The sequence below is a fragment of the Podarcis raffonei genome, chromosome 6 (genome assembly GCF_027172205.1).
Source record: "Podarcis raffonei isolate rPodRaf1 chromosome 6, rPodRaf1.pri, whole genome shotgun sequence".
In the NCBI taxonomy this organism is placed as follows: domain Eukaryota; kingdom Metazoa; phylum Chordata; class Lepidosauria; order Squamata; family Lacertidae; genus Podarcis; species Podarcis raffonei.
In genome coordinates this window covers 20,507,511-20,521,560 of record NC_070607.1, presented here as the reverse complement: position 1 = coordinate 20,521,560, position 14,050 = coordinate 20,507,511, and the positions used below count along the sequence as shown (strand labels likewise).

The 14,050-nt window shown below is 42.7% G+C and overlaps 1 protein-coding gene across 6 annotated transcripts in view; it reads right to left on the bottom strand.

The window, feature by feature from the left end:
• Nucleotides 1–13,596, bottom strand: part of VAV3 (vav guanine nucleotide exchange factor 3) — a 159,172-nt gene extending 145,576 nt beyond the window's left edge. For 4 of the 6 annotated variants that reach the window (XR_008330944.1, XR_008330945.1, XM_053391559.1 and 1 more), the window contains exon 1: nt 13,031–13,596. Coding sequence is in view for 4 of the 6 variants with exons in the window: in XM_053391559.1 (XP_053247534.1) it covers nt 13,031–13,234 (204 nt within the window). In the remaining 2 variants the exon portion in view is untranslated. The remainder of the gene's footprint in view (nt 1–13,030) is intronic. The other 2 variants (XM_053391561.1, XM_053391562.1) reach the window with 2 other exon arrangements.
• Nucleotides 13,597–14,050: the final 454 nt, after the last annotated feature.

The window sequence follows — 14,050 nt, the reverse complement described above, 5'->3', positions numbered from 1 at the left end:
CTCCATTTCCGAACAGCCCTTCCCCCCCATGAACATACAATTCAGTAAGTCAAGCTGCAGTCCCAGAGCAGACTGCAACATGCCAATTCGTTCCACAGAACTGAATGTGAGCCGCTGGAAACCAAGTCCCCTTGTATCTCTATAGTTGTCCCATTCGATACTGCAGTCCTTCAAGTGAATTCTGACTGAGGTGGCAAATCTATAACTTGACTATACCGCATCATATTGTAGGGGCAGAATGCTGCTGCATACAAGAGCAATAACAATACCCCTCTGCACATAAAAGCAAATGTCAGAGAGCAGAATTTAATACTTGCCTCCTTCCTCCATGTTTTCCATGAAAATATTTTATTAATGAAGAAGCATTTAATCAGATGACCTTTATCTGCCAGAGTAAGTAGCACAGGCCATACACAGGTTTATCACCTCCATAAATTTTAGACCTTACTCCCAATAAAGCATGTTTCATGTAATACCATGCAGATCCTCCAATTTTCCAAAACATGAAACAACTGTAATTAGGAACTGTGAAGTGGAGTAGGGCCCAGTGTGTCAGTAGGGAGAGCCATCTTAATCCTTTTTTTGATGGCCCCTAATTCTTTCACCTTCAGAGAGAAAAGCCACTATTTTGAGAGAGAAAACAGGGAAAGGATTGTGCATTCCCTCCTTACAGGCCTTCCTCGACTCTTATAATTATACCCTGCGTCTACTACTTTTCCTATAAACATTCCCCAATAAACCTTTCCCTTCTGGTTTCAATAAAACTTTGGAACTGAATGAGGTCAGAAGTAAAATCCAGGATCTTTTACTTTCCTGCTAGTAACACTGTACTCTTACAAAACAGAGAGCACAGCAAATGCTACTATCCTGGCAATGAGCTTTAGTCACCAATATGTAATTAGCCTGGCCTCATGACAAGGGGCCATATGATAGCCAAGGTCCAACCACCTCAACTCATATTTGCTTGAAGTTCAAACAACTACAAAATTGCAGGGGGGGGTTCCTCTTCCTAAATTCATAGGTTTGGTTTTTGCACTTCCATATCTCTTCTTGGGCGAACTTCATTCTTCACTTTGCTTTCTCCACACATGCACATTTGTGTATTTGCTCCCAATACCACATTCTGCTGCTAGTGCCGCTCCTTTCAAATATTTATTCTGCTTACATATGCTTCCAATGTCTTTCTCCTTCAAAAGAGACACAGTGGACTGATCCGCATCTCATGCTAAGCAAAACCATAGCTTCGAATGAACATGCAGGCTCTAGGAGAAGAAACTTTGCTCTTTGGTTGTCATTTCTGCTGCTGTGCCACACTGTGCTAAACCATAGTTTAGCTTAGCATGTTGTCCAAACCAAGGTTCATGATTCTGCCACAGTGATTCAAACGGCAGCTTACAATTTTATCACACAACTTCCTAAATACTGCCATGCTGGGCTGTAAATCTAGTAAACAGCATCACAATACTTCAAGTAACAGGATAAAAATTATGATCAAGTGCAACAGGCTCCCTTTCTTCTTGAATAGCCTCAAAATAGAAGGCACATCTCAGGACATCATCAGATGAATTTCCGCCCTCTACCTGCTTGGCGCAATTGAAGTATTGTTAGTAACGCCGAAAAGGTTTCTCTGAAGAAACATAGTAAAAGTCCTCTTGCTGTTCTTTCATATATAAGCTGAGAGAGAAAGAAAACTGGGTTAAGAGCTTTCAGATCACTTTCCCCCACGTGGTTTATGAGCAGTTTGACTTTAGTGGTGTCAAACATTATTCTAAAAGTATAGAAAAATAATTGGGTCTCAGTGGGGCTACTTACAGAAGTAGTTTTATATGCGTTATTAAAGCAGATGTCCATTATTCACAGTTGCAAACTACACAAGTCAAAAGGTCTCTGTGTACTTAGACAAAGAAAATGTATCTACTGTCCTTTATAATGTTCCCCAGCTCTTCATCAAAGAATTTCTAATTCAAAATTGCCCCATTCTTATGCCTTTTTTTATCATTTGGACTAATAAAAAGACTGTGAATATTCAAATAAATAAAAACTTCTGGAGCCTATTTTTCTAATGCCAAGATTCAGATTCAAATCTTGAAGGACCCTTACAGTAAAACCTGCAGGCCATATTGTATTTCCGATACAATAGAAAAAATTGTGAAAGAAAGACTGCATCATAATCTTTTGCTGCAACTAGAGAAACGTTGTAGATCAGGGGTGGCCAACTCCCAAAAGACTGCAATCTAGTCACAGTTAAAAACTGGCAGTGATCTACCCCCTTTTGGGGAGTTCAGGTCAAAGCTTTTTTTTAGGGGAGCCAAAGTTGTTGAGCGTCTTTGGGGGGAGCCAGTGATCTACCACTACATCACGATCTACCTGTGGGACATGCCTGTTGTAGATAGTAGTCCAACAATTGAAAACATAAATATCAGTAGAGGATTGCCATAGCCTCAACTATTAGTCTTTATTTATTTATTCAAAATTACAGTAGATCCAACACAAGTTGTTCTTTCAATCTTAATGTACCCATCTCCGATTTTAAATATATATATATATATAGTGAGCATTTTTAAACTATTGGCATTGCAGCACAAACAACATAAATCAATTACAGATCACCTGGCCATGTCATGTAGCAGTCTCATTCTGGTCCAAAGTTATTTAGTATTAGAGGCCTCCTAAAGACCTGCTGGGGCGCGGGTGGCGCTGTGGGTTAAACCACAGAGTCTAGGACTTGCCGATCAGAAGGTCGGTGGTTTGAATCCCCGCGACGGGGTGAGCTCCCGTTGCTTGGTCCCTGCTCCTGCCAACCTTGCACTTCGAAAGCACTTCAAAGTGCAAGTAGATAAATAGGTACTGCTCCAGTGGGAAGGTAAACGGTGTTTCCGTGTGCTGCTCTGGTTCGCCAGAAGCGGCTTAGTCATGCTGGCCACGGAAGCTGTACACCGGCTCCGTCAGCCAGTAAAGCAAGATGAGCGCCGCAACCCCAGAGTCATCCGCAACTGGATCTAATGGTCAGCAGTCCCTTTACCTTTAAAGACCTGCTAAAGACTCAAGGAGATTTCCAGTGTTGTAGGAGCTATGGGATGGACAACACAATTTAGTACTACAAGTACTTAAGATAGCAAAGCAACTAATTCTCCAACACTGGAAGGAGAAATATCTACCAGTTATCATACAACTGAATAAAAACTGCACTGTATTTTCCATATTTGAACACACTGCCTATTATAAACAAAAGCTTTCAGGTGTATATTTGGACACCTGATCAGCCGGCACAGGGCTACATTCCTAGACTGGCATTTTCTTTTGCACCTAGAACAAGTGATAAAGTTTTTGAGACTGGTAAATGGAATATTGTGGTAAGCTGTGCAGCCTTTGCATTCATAGCTTCATCCTGACTTCTATCTCCTCCACCCTTCCTTTTCTCTGCTTTTTTCCATTTCTCTTATTTCCTTTTGTGTTAAATCCTACTGTGAAGGAATAGAACTTTCAGCTATTTTGTTTTGGGGTTTTGCTTATAAAATGGTTCCTGTTTGCTTTAACAGTTCTCTTGCATAGGGAGTCAACAGTTCACAGAAAGATTAAAGTACAAGGGGGTGTTTTGTTCTGGAAGGTTTGCACAGGAAGGTTATCCTATGAACTTGCCAATTAAGGAGAAACAAACTTAACTAAGTGTCTACTCACCTTCTGATTGGCTAAATTTGTCAAAAGGTTGGGAGGGGAAGTGAAAATACTGTATATAAGTCCTGTCAGAATGTTGTAGAATCAGAAACTTGATGAGTTGTATGAGAGGGGAAAGCCTTTAACATTTTAAAAGGGTGGTAACACTGAAATGTGTCAAGAGAGCAATTGGATATTACCTTAAATTCAGCTCTCCACAAATATGCAACTTGCAGATTTTTTTTTAAGTCCCCATGAAAATTATTGAGCACTTTTGCTCTAATTTCTCCCAATAAACACTTTTTGTATGCAGTTTTGACTAATGTACACATTTTTGCAAGTTTTCTGAATGCAATGCATTCTTGTACATCATTTTTACAAATATATTCATATTCATTTTTATGCACACTTTTACCAGATATATGCACTTTTGTAAGGACTGTTTGGCTGGAGAAGCATGGCTGTGTTTCAGTTCCTGTATTGTTTTGGAAAGTTTGAATTTGACTTGAAAGGTAAAATGAATTGAATTTCTCCCCCATTAGGCTACATGTGGTAGAAAAGAATGATCATGCCTCCTTGTCCAGCATCCACACATAGTAAGTCAATGTTTGCATATGTGTATAGACATATATAGGGCCATAAATCCAATGGACATAATCTCCCAGATTCATGGGTTAACATCCACATTGTCCAGGCCTATGTTCACAGACCACCCACACCAATCAATACAGGAAATGATAAAAGGAACTGAAGGGGTGGCACCGATTTTTTTCCCCAAATGGATCAACCCCCATTTTATGTTTGGCCCCTTAAAGCTGGGCTAAATTAAAACTGGTTCACACCCCCAGACCTTCCAAGTGCCACTATTTTCCAGGAACAGTCCCAGATTTACAAAAGCCATTCCGGTTTCTGATTTGATCCCGGAATGTCCCCCATTTCCTTAGGACACCCCTATTTTCATCAGAGAAATGTTGGAGGGTATGGAGTTATACGACGCCCAAGCCAAAAAGATAAGTAACTAAACAACCTTTAGAAGACATCTGAAGGCAGTCCTGTATAGAGAAGCTTTCTATGTTTACTATGTTTTTATATATGTTGGAAGCCGCCCAGTGGGGTTGGGGCAACCCAGTCAGGTGGACGAGATGTAAATAATAAAACTGTAGTATTATTATTATTATTATTATTATTATTATTATTATTATTATTGACTTCCCTATTTTCATCAAAGAAATGTTGGAGGGTATGCACTCCCACCCTCCCTGCTCCCCTCAACTTCCCCAAAATGAGGGGGATCTCAATTTGGAAGGTGATAAAAAGTCAAACATTTATCTATGTTTAACATTTTATACTTACTGCTGAATGTGTAAATGGACCCAAATAAATGTTTGTTTAGACTGGGTCTTTCTCCATTACTTTTACCCCCAATTTGTTTCTATGCACAGGGATTTCAGAAATCAAAACTCCTTGTCTATCAGTATTTTTGTTTTTAAAAGCCTCTGTTTGCTTTAATCCTCCAGGAAAAACAAAACAAAACCCTCAAGAGCCACTATGGAAGCCAAGTTCCAAGGCTCACAGATAATGCATACATCCTTAAACTAAGCCATCCCCACTCTTCAAAATTAAACAACTATTTAATAAAGCCACCCAGTCAATCCAAAGTTTACTTTTAAATATATTTAAAACAAACATCTGCGTTTTCACACAGGCTGCACAGCAATCTTAGCCTTCCTGTTTAGAAAGGAACAGACCTCTTTGAAGAAAGTGTTTCAAAACCAGATTACAAAGCAGCTGTCCCAAGAGTTCTAAAACAATATAAGCCTATTTTAATTCATGTTTTTGTAACAGATGGTTTGGTCTAAAAGCAAGCAAAATTACCACTCATCTGGTTACCTGGTCTAAGTACAACTGCCCATTGGTGACCACAGGACTGACAGACATGGGTATGGCAAGAAATTCATTCTGTCTAATGGAATAATTATTTTAGTGGACGGGAACACTTCTACAAAAATGGTCTCCCAGAAAACACCTCCCTGCCTGATCCATTACAATAAAACTGCTGCCAATACAATATATCTTTTTAGTTGTGGATAATAGTCCAAGCAATTGAGGTTACTATGTATCATTGTTTGTTTGTTAAGCTTATGGTGATTTTAGCATATTCTCACCGTACATGTTATACTGTATCTCAGATTTCTGCAAGGATCTGAGTTAAGCCCAATGCAGGAAATGGGGTAACTCATTTACACAAAACGCAGCTACACTACAGCGCTAAAGCTATGAATACAAAAGTTCAGTATATAGTCTGCATAAGAAGAAATCTTGTCAAGCTAGACCGAAATTAGAAGATGCCACCACACCATAAAATACTAGGGAAATAAATAAACAGCTCTCCAAGGTTTCCTCCACTGGAAATGCGCCCAAGTTATCCGCACCCAGATAAATCTCTTATCAACCGTAGACACATTGGAACATGCCTTTATTTGAGTCTGAGGTTCCTACGAGCAAGCAATTCTTCTTTCAGAAAATAATCTTTGCACATAAGTCATTGAGGCCCAAAATAAATGTTTTGTGCTTAGCAAAGTCACAATCTGACCTGAGGAAACATGGAGCAAAAAATTCTGTGAAATGCAGAGTGCATGCACAGGACCTTACCATATTTTTCGCCCCATAGGGCGCACTGCCCCATAGGACGCACCTAGATTTTTTGGGGGGGAAATAAAGAAAAAAAATTATTCCCCCCCCAGGCGCGGGGCTGGCGCGGGGGAAGCCCGAGCTTCCCCCGACCCCAGCCCCCAGAACAGCCTGCTATCCGCAAGCCTAGGGAGCCCGGCGCGAAGTCACACCGGACTTCCCAGGCTTGCGGACAGGTGTGCGAAGCCCGGACGCGCTCTTCAGCGCGTCCCAGCCTTCGAAATGCAGGGAGCTCCGCGCAGCCGTCAGGAGCCCAGCACAACTTCGCGCCGGGCTCCCGAGGGCTGCGCAGAGCTTCCTGAAGCCTGGAGAGCAAGAGGGGTCAGTGTGCACCGACCCCTCTCGCTCTCCAGGCTTCAGCGAAAGCCTGCATTCGCCCCAAAGGACACACACACATTTCCCCTTCATTTTTGGAGGGGAAAAAGTGCGTCCTATAGGGCGAAAAATACGGTAACTGTCTTCCACTCTCACTGAAATAAATTGTTCCATTTACACTGGAAATGAATGGCTGATCAAGAAACATGCAATAGCAAATATTAGCAACCCAATTTAGAACATTATCAGCTCAATTCTATCCATGTCTACTCAGAATTAAATCCCACAATTCAATGAGACTCATTCCCAAGTGAATGGACAGGACTGCAAACATGCAGTCTTAAGTAACTTACTTTCCAGGATGTTCAAGCGATATTGAACTCAGTAAGATTTACTTCTGTGTAAATGTACAACATTCTGCTTGTTGGAAATATTTCTCCTTCTCCCACACACCCCTCGGTATTTGTGAACTTGTCCATTTAATTCTTCACAGTCATAATATTATTTTATTATTTGTACTATGATTTATATTCTATTTTTGTACACTGCTTCAGTATCTTTTAAAATACAGAGCAGCTTATAAATTCCAAAGAATACTTATGTATACTAGATACATCTATTCCCTAGATAAGAACAATCATTGCAGGTCTTATGAGAAAACAGCCTTTGGGCAAAAAATATGCCAGTGTGTGCTTTGCTTTCAAAATCTATCAAAACCACTACTGTGTTTTACTGATGATGGCTAAAATCAATATTCTTAGCCCAGACAGCTAATTTTAATTAGCAGATGATGAAGACAAGACAAGAACATTACTTACTGTATGGAAACCACTCCAGTTCATCATCCAAATAGGATCTTAAAATTCTATCTTTCCACTAAGGCAAGCAAATCACAGCACTTGAACACAGAACTTCAATAGGCTGTCTAAAAGAGTTCTAGTATTACAGTTCACTGAAAACTCAGCACAGCACTTTAAAAATGAAAGGGGGGAAAGCATGCACAACAAGACCTAGCAACTCCAGGCTGTGATCTTAAGCCACTTAATTGGTATTAAGTATGGGAAATGGGACTTAGATTACTATGCAATATGTTATGGATCATAGTAATAGAAAAATCACAAGGAACTGGATTCATAATTGGAGTCCAAGAAAATAGCAGCAATTAGCAACCCTATCATAAGCATTAGAGGATAAGCTCATTGCCTACAGGGATAAGGAACAAATCCCCCAGATGAATTCTACGTGCATAAGAGCCTCCCTGAAGTGTGTTTCCCAAGTTTTGCAACCGCAAGCAAAAGTATTTTCCTTTTAAGAACTTAGGCATTCTGCTGTTTAGAGAGGAAAGTTAGATGAACAGTGTACTGCAAGACATGTCTACTCAGGCATAAATCCAGGAGAGCTGAATAGAGTTTACTCTCAGGGAAATGAAGAAGCCCTGCTGAATACAGTGGAGCTAGTTTCCAAATAAACTATATGTGACCCAGTGCTTTATCTCAACCAAGCGCACTACTGAAACATGGCTCCTTTTGAGCTACATCTTCACATGAACCAACACAGACAGCGTTCCAAGGGCAGACCTCCCTAGCACCAAGGCCACACTGAAAATATCATTTTGATCAGTAGATAGGGTAGTCAGGTGAAAAAGAGGACAGGGTACATTCACCTTCAATAGAAGAGAGAATTTCAGCAGGTGTAGCAGGAGAAACCATGCCTGCTGAAAGTCCCTCCTTCTACACAACTATTAAAGATGCAGGAGTCCAGCCAGATAGGCATTTTATCCACAGGGCTACAAATAAGCTGCATCTTATTTCCAAAAGCCACATGTGACACAGCTTCCTTTGCTTTTCAAACTTTTGTTACATATAATGGACACTGTTTGCATCTTGTTTCCACAAATACTGCAAGTGTCATGCATGAGCTAACTTTGGTGAACATGACACGCTTATTCTCTGATACTGCTTATGTAAATGCTTTTTCCCACCTATCAAATGGGAAGCTTGACTCAACCTCTGAAAAATATTGTTGTAGACTTTAAAGAAAAGCATAACCCTGTGTATATATAGTTAGGCTACTTAAATCCTCAAGGGAATGAATGCAAGCTTGTGTGCTGAGATTTAAGTAGTCTAACTTTTGGGATAACTTTCTCAATTATCCCCAGAAGATGGCAGGTTTTTCAACCTGGGCTAAATGCATATCTGCAATACAAAGGGGACAGTATTCCATTCAGATATGGCATCATTAAGCACTGCCACCAATACTATTTATCGTGTGTATGCATAACTGGATGCCGCTGGTGAACATGATTATTGTTACTACTACTACATGCCTGATTACCAGGTTTGGGGACCAGCGTTCAAAATATGCATCCCAGAAAGTGTTATTAAGGAAAATCTGTAGGAGCGAGGAAGAAGGCAACACAATAGCAACCTCCAAGAAACCACTCTGTCAAACTTTTATCCTTGGGGATGGCTCCCAGTTCCTAGTGAGAAGGAATCATTTTCCTTAAATAGGTGAACTGGGGCAGCTGTAGCCCAGGGGCAGGCAATGTGATGCCACCCTGATGATACTGAGCTACAACTCCCATCAGCCCTGACCATTGGCCATGCTGGCTGGTGCTGATGGGAGCTGTAGTCCATAAAATAAATAAATCTGGAAGGCACCATACTGGCTACCTCAGGTGCCCAGGAAGCTGCTAAAACAACAGGCCCTACCTCTAAATCAGGAGCTGGCAACCCTAGGAGTCATTTACACTCTATAATAATCAACTAAACATCATGTTTTGGAGTTCATACACATGCATATCTTGAATACATTCATCCAGTAACTAGCACTCATTGAGATCTATGGATGTATAAATTACCACTCATGAGAATTATGCTATGTTGCAGCTTTCTCATATTGCTGAGGTTAAGCCTCTACAGAATGTCAGACAAAATCACCCATCCTGCTGCCACATTTTGCTTCTCAGAAGCCTTACCAAAAGAGACTGTTTTTTGTTAAGTCCCACTCACAAAAGGCAACTGTTGGCACTTGAATCTTCAAAATGATAAAGGGCATTGAAAAACCAATGACCACCACCCAGCAGCCTTTCTCTAACGAGACTTCCCTGTCTCTGCTATGGAAAGGATGCATACAAAGCACAATGGGGAAAGCACCTGTGTGTGTGTGTGTGTGTGTGTGTGTGTGTGTGCGCGCGCGCATGCATGGAGCATTTTCCTATCTCAGACAAGAAATGGAAGCTCCCACACACACAGGGAGCTGGGTCATAGCCAAGATTAACATTGCATTTCCAGGACACTCGAGCCAAATCATGCAAATGAGAAAATTAGAGGCTTAAAAAATATGCATGGTGTGCAATTCACAACACACTTAAAAACACAAGGCTGTAATCTCATGCACACTTACTGTGAGCATTCGTAAGATCAGGGTTTGCCCATAATATTGAATTAAATACAATGCATAAGCATGCTTAAATGTTTCCTGGTATTTCATTGCAAGGCTGCTACAATGAACAGCGAATGTATGGCATTAACTGGTTTATACTTGCGGACCTAGTGAAGTGGCTAATGAGCAGGGGGACTCGAGTTCCAATCACATCCCATTCAAACTCACCTGGTGATCTTAAGCAAGTCACTCTCGTAGCCTCCCCCCACTCGCCTCAAAAATAGGAGTCCAAAAATAATACTAATTACTGACCTATTTTATAGGACACTTCTGATAATTAATGAGATGATAACGGGTAAACCACTCAAGGTATTCAAAAGTGCTATATGAACATTAAATGTTATTATTAAGTTGTGCTGTGGATTTCAACAAGGTAAAGTTTTCAGATTGATGATCTTCTATGCAATAAATTGATAGTCTTTGATAGGGTAGCCAAATGAAAAATAGGACAGGGACCTTGCACCTTTAATACCTGTTTAGAAATGGGAAGTCCAGCAGGTGTGCCTTGCATTACAAACTAAGCTACATCTGCTGAAATTCCCTCTTCTAAACAACTATTAAAGGTGAAAGAGCCTCATCTCCTTTTTCATTTGGCTACCCTAGTCTTAAGGTAAAGGTAAAGGGAACCCTGACCATTAGGTTGAGTCGTGATCGACTCTGGGGTTGCAGCGCTCATCTCGCTTTATTGGCCGAGGGAGCCGGCGTACAGCTTCCGGGTCATGTGGCCAGCATGACTAAGCCGCTTCTGGCGAACCAGAGCAATGCACGGAAACGCCGTTTATCTTCCCGCCGGAGCGGTACCTATTTATCTACTTGCACTTTGACATGCTTTCGTACTGCTAGGTTGGCAGGAGCAGGGACCAAACAACGGGAGCTCACCCCAACGCAGGGATTCGAACCACCGACCTTCTGATCGGCAAGTCCTAGGCTCTGTGGTTTAACCCACAGTGCCACCCGCATCCCACTCCCTAGTCTTAGGTATGAGTAAATACAAAACAAGAAATAGACAGTTCTGGGATGACAGAAGATCAGATGCCAGTTCAGCTAAAGCTAGTCATAGATAGGACCGCACACTTACATAAGAATAAATACCACTAAACACAGGAGCCTTACTCCTGAGTAAACATGTTTAGGTTCATGGTGTACACACCATTGAAAGAAATGGAGCAGACAGTGAAATCCTCTGTGTGCTTACTTGGTAGAAAGTCCCATAATGTTCAGTGGAGTTTACTCCCAAGTAAGTGTGCACTGCCTTAAGACAGTTGTATCACCACCTTGTCTCATAGGTTTCAATGACAGGTAAAGTCAACTCTTTCTATATATTTACCTATGATGTAAATTTGGGCTTACTCCCAAACATGACAAAAGAACTACAGTCAGAAAATTTAGCTTGCACAGGAATGAAGTTGACAAAACAAGCCAAACACTGCCAACCCTGCAGTTTATTCATTTTTAAGATATCATAAGAAACTACTAACCTAAAAATTCTCTCTCCCTCTCCCTTCCTCAAATATAAGAAGCTTAACTCAGAGAAACGTTTTGAGAGAATCACTTCCCTTTCTTCAGAAATCAGACAGCACCACGCAACCAAAGTGAAGCACTTTTAGCTGTGTTTCCACCAAACATTCAAAGCACACCCACCCAAAGAATCCTGGGAACTGCAGTTTCCCCCCTCACTATTCCCAGCACCCTTTAACTAAAGTTCCCAGGATCCTTTTGGGGGGAGTGCTTTAAAGGTATAGTGAGTATACACCCTTAAAATCTCTTATTGAAATCAATGCGGCTTAACCACAGTGACATTGTGCCCATTATATGTGTAGGTTAAACCATTCCAAACCACATTCACTACTACAGCTCATCCCATCCAAAAGCCCCAGGACAATATACATCATTCAAGGTGCCAGAGTGCAACTCTGAGTTACAGCTCTGGCTCCCACTTTGTGTTTTGTTTTTTTTTGTCTCTGGAGGCCAGATCCTTCATAAAAGGCATTCTGGCATTGTTCTAAGTTTCCCTGTGATGTGCATTATACTAAGGGACAAGTGGATAAATACTTTTAAACCCTCCCACAAAACCTTCAGAGGGCAGCAACAGCAGCAGCTTCTTTTTGCTTTGGGGCTGTCATTTTATCCTTTCCCCTGTCTATTGTAATTACAGATAACGGTAATGGAGGCAGTCAACTTCCTAGATGCTTCATTTTACATGACACAGTTCCTCTTTAGTTTCTCTTTCCCCCCCCCAACTGTTAACCCAAGTGAATCCAGGCAGAAACAGGAGAACAGCCACAATTTAAAAGGTAGATAGATACACACACTAGACGGCAAAGTAATATTAAAAATACTAAATTGAGCATTTTAATGGAGCCCAGTATCCTTTCGCCCCATCCCCCACTGAGTTCAAATTTTAAAAGTACCCCAAAAAAATATGCAGTGACCAGCACAAAGCATTCAGTTCTGGGGTTTAAATTATTGCTGTTATTGTCATCCTTTATCTCCCCAGATCATGGAACTGCAACTGTTGTTTTTATTTCCAAAATGCTACCTGGAACTCTATACGGGGTCTATACCTTTGTTTCTTCATGTCACACACAAATACTTATCTGACAAAGTATCTCTCTTTCTCTCTCTCTCTCTATATATATATATATGTCTGCAGCCCGCAAAAGAGCATCTTGTAACTCTGCCAAATTCAAACATCCCCTGCTGAGAGCTGCTGGCTAACAAAGTGAAAGCAAAATACCAACAAAAGTGACACCCTGGAAGGACCCCTGCATTGGAACAAAGGCATTAACCAGGCGATTAATAACGCGGGATGGGGAAGGGTGGGGAAGGGGAAGAGGGACTCGGAGGCACAATAACGCAGGCAGAAACCCGGAAGAGCCCGGCGTTGCACATCCCACCCTTCTCTCTCTCTCTCTCCCTTTTTTACCTGGGACATCTGAGGTCTGAGGTTGATCTCCTTGAGATTGATGGCGTGAGGGCGCAGGTTGTTGAGCAGCTGGCAAAGCAAGACTCCATCGCGGAGGGTCTGGGCCAGGTCGAACACCTGCGCCGTGTCCCAGGTCACCCGGTGGTTGACCGGCAGCACCCGGCACTGGATGAGCCAGTGGGCGCATTGCTTCCAAGGCTCCATGCGCTCTCGCCGCCGCCTCAGCCCCGGGAAGAGAGAAGAGACCGCTTTCGCCCGACGCCGAGAACTCCAAAGGCAGCCGAAGCCGCGCGCCCTTCTCGCCTCTCCGCCTCTCCTGCTGCCGCAGCGCCTCTCCTGCTCTGCCCCTCGCCTCGCACGCACTGAGAGGAGCGGCGCACGGAAAGGCAGCCGGGGAGGCTGGTGCGCGTGCGGGTCCCCCTCGCGGCGCAGCGGCACAGAGTCCGGCGGCGCCTGAGGGAGAAAAGAGGAAAAAGGCAGCGCGCGTGCGCCCACCCAACCCGCGGGCTTTCAGGTTGCGACGCCGGCTGCCCTCTGAGGGGACCGGGCGCGCTCTACCTCACGCGCCAGGCGCAGCGTGGGTTGTGAGGGGCAGAAAGCCAACGGCGGAGGGAAAGCTGGAAAGAGGGAGGAGAGAGAATGCCGGGTCTTGCGCCGGTACTGCACCGGCTGACAGGACGTTTCAAAGGGCGGGTTATGACCGTTAAAGCCCCCAAAGAAAGAAAGGGGAAGCTGTGCGGATCTCCTGACGCTATTGGACTACAATTCCCATCATCCTTGGCCATTAGCCTGCTGGCTAGGGCTGATGGGAGTCGGAGCTCACCATCAGCTGAAGTAGCGTTTTCCAAACTTGGGTCACTTTTTTGGACTACAATTCCCATCATCCCTGACCACCGGTCTTGTTAGCTGGGGATGATGGGAGTTGTAGTCCAAAAAATGGCGACCCAAGTTTTGGAAACACAGGCCACTGGTTCGCCACCTCTGCACTTAACTGCAATCTAAGGTCACCAACCCAGCACC